This window comes from Sciurus vulgaris (assembly GCF_902686455.1).
Source record: "Sciurus vulgaris genome assembly, chromosome: 3".
NCBI lineage: Eukaryota > Metazoa > Chordata > Mammalia > Rodentia > Sciuridae > Sciurus > Sciurus vulgaris.
The window spans coordinates 43,072,415-43,079,048 of record NC_136463.1 but is presented as its reverse complement, the minus strand read 5'-3'; the positions used below and the strand labels follow the sequence as shown (position 1 = coordinate 43,079,048).

General features: G+C 48.2%; 1 protein-coding gene across 2 annotated transcripts in view; it reads right to left on the bottom strand.

The window, feature by feature from the left end:
- Positions 1–3,046: 3,046 nt before the first annotated feature.
- MYO15A (myosin XVA) overlaps positions 3,047–6,634 on the bottom strand; it is a gene marked incomplete at its 5' end in the record, with an annotated part of 51,735 nt that continues 48,147 nt past the window's right edge. For both annotated transcript variants that reach the window (XM_079133754.1, XM_079133755.1), the window contains one exon: positions 3,047–3,595. In XM_079133754.1, the coding sequence (XP_078989880.1) occupies positions 3,494–3,595 (102 nt within the window). In that variant the 3' untranslated portion in view covers positions 3,047–3,493. The remainder of the gene's footprint in view (positions 3,596–6,634) is intronic.

The following is a 6,634-nucleotide window of genomic DNA, read 5'->3' as shown; positions in this document are numbered from 1 at the left end:
TACACCAAGAAGCAGAGGGAATTGCTAATATTGAGGCAGGGCTTAAAGTTTTCCACCTGTAAACTGAGGGGCCCATCACCCTTGTTGGAAAGTGAGGGTGGTTGTCTAGCTACTAGGCAAGGTCAGTTCAGGCCAGCAGGGCCTGTAGGATGGGGAAGCTGGGACCCTAACCACCCTCTCCTCCAAATAGCTGCAGCAGCCCAGGTGAAGGGGGAAATGGGGCAGACAGGAATCCTAGGGTAAATTTGGCTCCTGCCCCTTTCTCCTACAGCCTAGTGGGTGCAGGTAGTGATTGATGGTGGTGGTAGGAAAACAGCTGTAGGCCTTGAGGAGATGGCCAAGGGCAAGGCCACGTGACCTGGACTCTGTCCCCGCCCTCTCCTGCCTGAACCATACTATGTGAACACCTGGGCAAAGCCCTCACCTGCATGATGGGCAGTTGGGCCAGGAGGGCTGAGGTCCTTCAGAAGCCCAGTGCCCTTGAACCTCTAAACTGCCCTTCATATCTGGTTGATGGTGATCTTAACCACCACCATTCCCAGAAAAACTTCCTAGAGATTTCCCTTAGTGATCCCAGCCCCATCCAAGTGAGAATCACCTCTAAGTTGAGACAGTTCCTCCCATCCCAGAAGCCACATCCCAAGTTGCCATGTGTTTCTTCCTGACTGTGCTCTTGATCCAGGGTCCTCCCCTCCCTGAGCCTCTGTGAGGAACAGCATGGATTCTGGAGCCAGGCTGGCTGAGTTTGAACCTTCTCTGACTAGTGACCTTTCACCTCTCTGGGCATGAGTTTTGTCATGTACACTGGTGGTAAGAATAGCATCTGTCACATTGGAGTATTTTCAGAGTGCAATATGTTAGTACACATACAGGACCTGGCACATAGTAAAAACTTAATAAAATTAGCTTTTAAAACTATGTCCACCCCTAGAGGGGCAATTGCAGAACTGCAGAGCTGAATTTACTACTGTTAATCTTGGGATGTTCATGAGAAAAGCGTGCTTACAAGGACATATGAGGACTTGGGAAAATAAACTTTATGTAAATAATGAACTAAAAAAAAAAAAACAGGAAACTACGTCCACTCCAGACATCCATTTGCATCCTATGCTGGGCATAATGATGACCACATGCCTGTAATCCCAGCGGCTCAGGAGGCTGAGGCAGGAGGATCACTATGTTCAAAGCTAGCCTTAGCAATTTAATGAGACCATAAGCAACTCAGTGAGACCCTGTCTCTAAATAAAATTTTAAAAAGGGCTGGGGATGCAGCTCAGTGGGAGAGCTCCAATCCCCAGTATTAGAAAAACAAAAGTGTATAGTCTAACCAGGGTTCAGCCAGGAGGGTTCCTCTCAGATTCCACTCTCCCACTTCTGAATAGCTTCTGTCACACAGTGGCCCACTTGTATTCTGAAACACAAAAGGTTGCTTCTGTTTTTGTTCTTTGACACATCATCCCTCCCTGAACCTCATATTTTAGCTTGGCTGGGAAAAGGTTTGAGGGCAAAAGTTTTTAGTAATCCTACAACATTTTGAGAAGTGGAGCAGCAGAGGGGAAGTCTTGGGGCTGCCTCACACTGGATCCCAGTACATTCTGTTGTGGGGTCACCACACTGAGCAAACACCAGGGCTGAGCACAAAAACTCAGAGGTCAACCAGGTAAACCATTTGGAGGCCCAACCCCTGCAACAATGGTTAACTTGATTGACAGCATGTTTTCTGGCTTCTCTGCTTCCCTCATCTCCTCTGCTGCTGAGAAACTCCAACCCCAGATAGTGATGCAAAGTGGAACAGTCCTGGGCATTTGTGTCAAGGACTTTTCTTTGATCCTCTGCATGCTGGGATGGTCCAGTTGGTCCCACAGTCCTGCCAGCTGGATCTCCTCTATTGCTTCAAAGTTATCAACTTCTTCCCACCCCTGCCACCTCTACCAGGATCCATGCCACAGAGCTTCCCAGATCCCCTTGAGCCTGCAGCAGCCTCCTTCTCTGGTCTCCCTGCCTCCTCCAGTCACTCCCTGCCTAGAACTTCTTTTCTTTTTTCTTGTATTGTACTGGGAATTGAACCCTGGGGTGTTCTGCAACTGAGCTACACCCCCGGTCCTTATTTTTTAAATTTATATGGGGGTCTCCCTAAGTTGCCCAGGCTGACCTCAAACTTGCAATCCTTCTCTCTGAGCATCCAGAGTCGGAATTACATGTGCGCACCACCACACCTGGCTGGAAAAGCTTTTTCAAAATACAATCTGGACACCCTATCCTCCACTGGAAACATTTCAGGGTTCCTCATGGATCTTGGATTGAAATCCTAAATCCATAATACGACCTGAAAGACTACCCAGTCTACCCCTGCCAGTCTCTTCAGTCTCAGGATTTGGCACTAATAATGTCTACCACAGGGCCCCTGCATGAACTAGTTCCTTCCCTCATTTCTAGTGCCTGGCATATTCCTGGAACACAGTAGGTACTTAATAGTTATTGAATGGCTGAATGAGTAAATTAATCCTTTTTCTGATGCCATGACTCCTAGAGCTATGTCACTACCTACCTATCTTCCTCCCACTCCCAAGCCTAGTTCTCCCCTTTCTGAGGTTCCCAAAGCACCAGCCACCTCTACCAGGATCCATGCCACAGAGCCTCCCAGACCCTCTTGGTCCTGCAGCAGCCTCCTTCTCTGGTCTCCCTGCCTAGAACTTCTTTTCTAGGAAAAGTTGAGGTGGCACTTTCCAACCACATTCATTCTTCCATTTTTTTAGTGGTGTGATTTGTTTCTGAGAGAGAGGGCTGACTGTGTTGCCTGGGTCTAGAGTTGGGGCTATCCAAGAGGTGTAGAATGGGGGGAGAGGGGTTTGCTGGTAGAGAGAAGGGTAGATATCTCTGCTAGAATTGTTGCTCACAGGCAATAAGCCAGGGGCAAAGCTATGCTTTCCACTCTGGCCTCCTCCCTCAAGCCTCTTTTCTAATCCCTTAGCAACTCCATGGAGGAAACAGCTACCAGGCATGCCTTTTATTTGCACAGAAATGACCAAGGACACAAATCCAGGCTAAGAGGCAGTGCAAGGTGAGGGCATCTGAGGAGGATGTGTTGGGGGTTGGGATGTAGAGCTGGAAAAGATTCAGACATCCAACCAAAGGCAAAGTCCAGTATACTTAGGCCACTGGAGTGGGCCCTCCTTGCAATAGGTGGGAACCAGATTAGGGTCTGCAGCAGGCATGTGACAGAAGGCTGCATGGTTTTGCCTTCTACTTCGTTGCACTGTGGGCCAGGCTTCAAAAGTTCCTCCTGTTATCTGATCCAAGTCTGCATGCTGTAATTCTAGCCCAACTCTGGATCAGTCTTCTTGGGTTCTTGATGACTTGAGTTGCTCTTCCTGCCTCCCTTGGTCTCCCCTAAGGTTCTGGGGAAATCAGTGATCCAGAGAGGTCCAATGGCTCCTCTGAGGCCACATGGCAAATCTTCTGATGAAAGGCAGCAGGAGGGCTGGGGACCAAGTTAGAGCAGGGTGATTTCACTGGGCGGCAGCGTGAGCCGCTTCTCCCGGGCACTCAGCAGATTCTCCACATGCACGGCTACCACTCGACACAGCTCCAGACCCTGCAGGGGACACAGTGAGAGTCCACACCCACCTAACCCTTGCCTAACTTAGTATAGTACCTGCATTACAGATGTGGTTTGGAAAGAGGTAGAAGCCAACCATCCACATAGGGACCCTCATTCCCACCTCCCCCAGGGTGCTGGGAAGTGGCTGGAAGATGGAATGTGGGGCTGTGGGTCAGAAGAGGAAAGCAAGCAGGGGACCAGATACATCTGATGCTGCTGCTGTATGTGACCTGCATGACCCAGGGATTCTTGCTTCACCTCTCTCAGCCTCTCAGCAGCCTTACCTATAATAAGGTATCAATTCTTTTTTTGGGGGGGGCATTACTTAGAGTTAAACCCAGGGGCACTTTACCACTGAGCTACATCCCCAAATCCCTTTTCATTTCTTTCTTTTTTTTTGGTACCAGGGATTGAACCAAGGGGTACTTCACCACTGAGCCACATCCCCAGCCCTTTTTAAATATTTTATTTAGAGAAAGGGTCTCACTGAGTTGCTTAGGGCCTTGCTAAGTTGCTGAGGCTGGCTTTGAATTCACAATCCTCCAGCCTCAGCCTCCCAAATTGCTGGAATTACAGGCACCACACCTGGCTTATTTCTTATTTAGAGAAAGGGTCTCATTATGTTGCCCAGGCTAGCCTGAAACTAACATTTTTTTTTTTTAATGGTGCTGGGATTAAACCCAGGGCCTTGTGCTTATGAGGCAAGCACTCTGCCAACTAAGCTATATCCCCAGCCCAATCCTGAAACTTTCGATCCTCCTGCCTCAGCCTCCTGAGTTGTTGGGATTACAGGCATGCACCATCACACCTGGTGAAGGTCTCAAATACCAAGACCTTCCTCACAAGCAGTGGTAAGTAAATCAAATCAATGAAATTTGATTTCATATAAATCCTTCACACTTAAAAAATATTGATCCAAGGAGCAGAGGGCTAGCTTAGGATTACAGCACTTGCCTAGCATGTGCAAATTCCCAGGTTCCATTCCCAACACCACACCCCTCCAGTCAATAAATAGAGTTTCTAATGATGTGTTGCCATGGTTACCCTTGGCACCCACAGCCTAGAACAAACAGTGACCTAGCCTCAAGGCTCCCAGTTGGAGCAGGACAGGAGAGGGCACCAGGGCATTGTGGAAAACTGATCTGTGGTGCACAGACCAAAGCCAGTATCAGAAACCCACCCCCACCCCCCGGGGAATTCCTAGAGTGACAGAAACTGCTCTTGGAGTGATAAAATAGTAGCAGCATCTACTGAGTGTGGACTGTGCCAGGCCTTGTCCTGAAAGCTTTATCCACCCTGCAGTATCCACCCCCTTTATTTTTTGTACTACAGGGTCTCCTGCATCCTAGATAGGCAAGCACTCTACTACGGAGCTATATCCCCACCCCTTTCTATTTTTCATTTTGAAATACAATCTTACTAACTTGCTGAGGCTGGCCTCAACCTTTCAATATTCCTGCCTTGGTCTCCTGAGTTTCTGCAATTTCAGGAGTGCACCACCACACAGGGCTTCTGCAGTGTCCCTAAGAGGCAGTACTATTTTGTACCATTACACAAGTACAGAAACTGAGACCTCAAGCTGTGGAATTGCTCATTTCCAGACCTCATAGCTGGTACGTGGTGGGATTTAAACCTGGGTGGTAAGAGGCCCGAAATCACCCTGAAGTGCTCTCTGCCAAGGTTATGTGATCACCCCACCCTGGACACCACCCTAGCTAATCAAATCAGTGTGTGCAAGATGGAGAGTCCTCCCTTGTGATCAATCTTTTGCCTACCCACATGCTGCTGTGTTCTAGGCCTTGCTGAAATTGTAGCACAATTGAAGGAGTATGAAAACTGGGGTTCAAAGATAAAAAGGGCTGTCCTGAGATGCCCTCATACAGCTAATCAGAGGTAGGTGACAAGAGGACCAGATCTGTTGGCTATACTCAGAAATCACCTACTCCTGGGAGCCTTGGAGAGATTTTCTTGCATATCTGAGACTCCAGGCTCTGTGAGGGCCAGGGCTACAGAGGTCTCAGTCACATCAATATTCTCATGGCTCATGCAGAACCTGCTCTACAAAGATGCTCAATGATTGTGCGTTGAAGGAAATGAATGAACAGGGCTCAGTGGTAGAGCACTAGCCTTGCATGCATGAGGCACTGGGTTTGATTCTCAGCACCACATATAAATAAATTTTTAAAACGTCTACCAACTAAAAATTTTTTTTCAACGAAAGAAAAATGAGTGAATGAATGTATCCCCCACATGTACAGGAGGGGGGCAGAGGTAGCAGCTTCCTTGAAGGGAGTGCTACAAGGAAATGGAGAAGCCAAAAAAAAGTCTTCAGCCAGCCAGCGAGCCAGCCAACAAATACGCATTGAGCATCTAGTATGTGTTAGATGCTGTGCCATGGACACAGTGTGAAGGAGATGGACATAGCTCTGTTCTCCTGGAGCTTATATTTATCAAATGATCTGTAAGCCATCATGAAGGTCAATGAAGTAGAAGTGGTGAGTCAATATAGAGGAGGGTCAGGGAAGACTTCTAAGAAGAGGGACTCTTTGTTCTGAAACCTGAATAAAGAGAAGGAAGGAGCCCTGGGACAAATAAGGGAAGAGCATTCTTGGTAGAGGAAACAGTGAGTGCAAAAGGCCTGAGGCAGAGATGGGGAGGGCAAACTCCGAATAGGGAGCTGGAAGAGGCCAGGATGGTGGAGTGAGCTAGCATACAGGTGGAAGAGAAGATCACAGTGATGATTACAGGAAGGGACAGGGATGGAAACTGCTCCTGAGAGGATGGGGAGGTAAGTTAGAGAGGCTTGTTGTTCTCCAAAGGTGATGGCTCAGGGAACCTGGAGTCAGAGGTCATATAGAAATATGGGAGATATCATGGTAGTGATGGTTTTGAAAGCCTCAGGGCCAGATAGGGTGAGAGCTTCAGAGAGCAACATGTACAGGTGGTCTGAGGAGGATGCCAGAAAAGGAGCCAAAGAAGAGGTTCTGGGCAGGTACAAGGAGATAGAAGAAAACAAAAGCTTAGAGGGAGGGT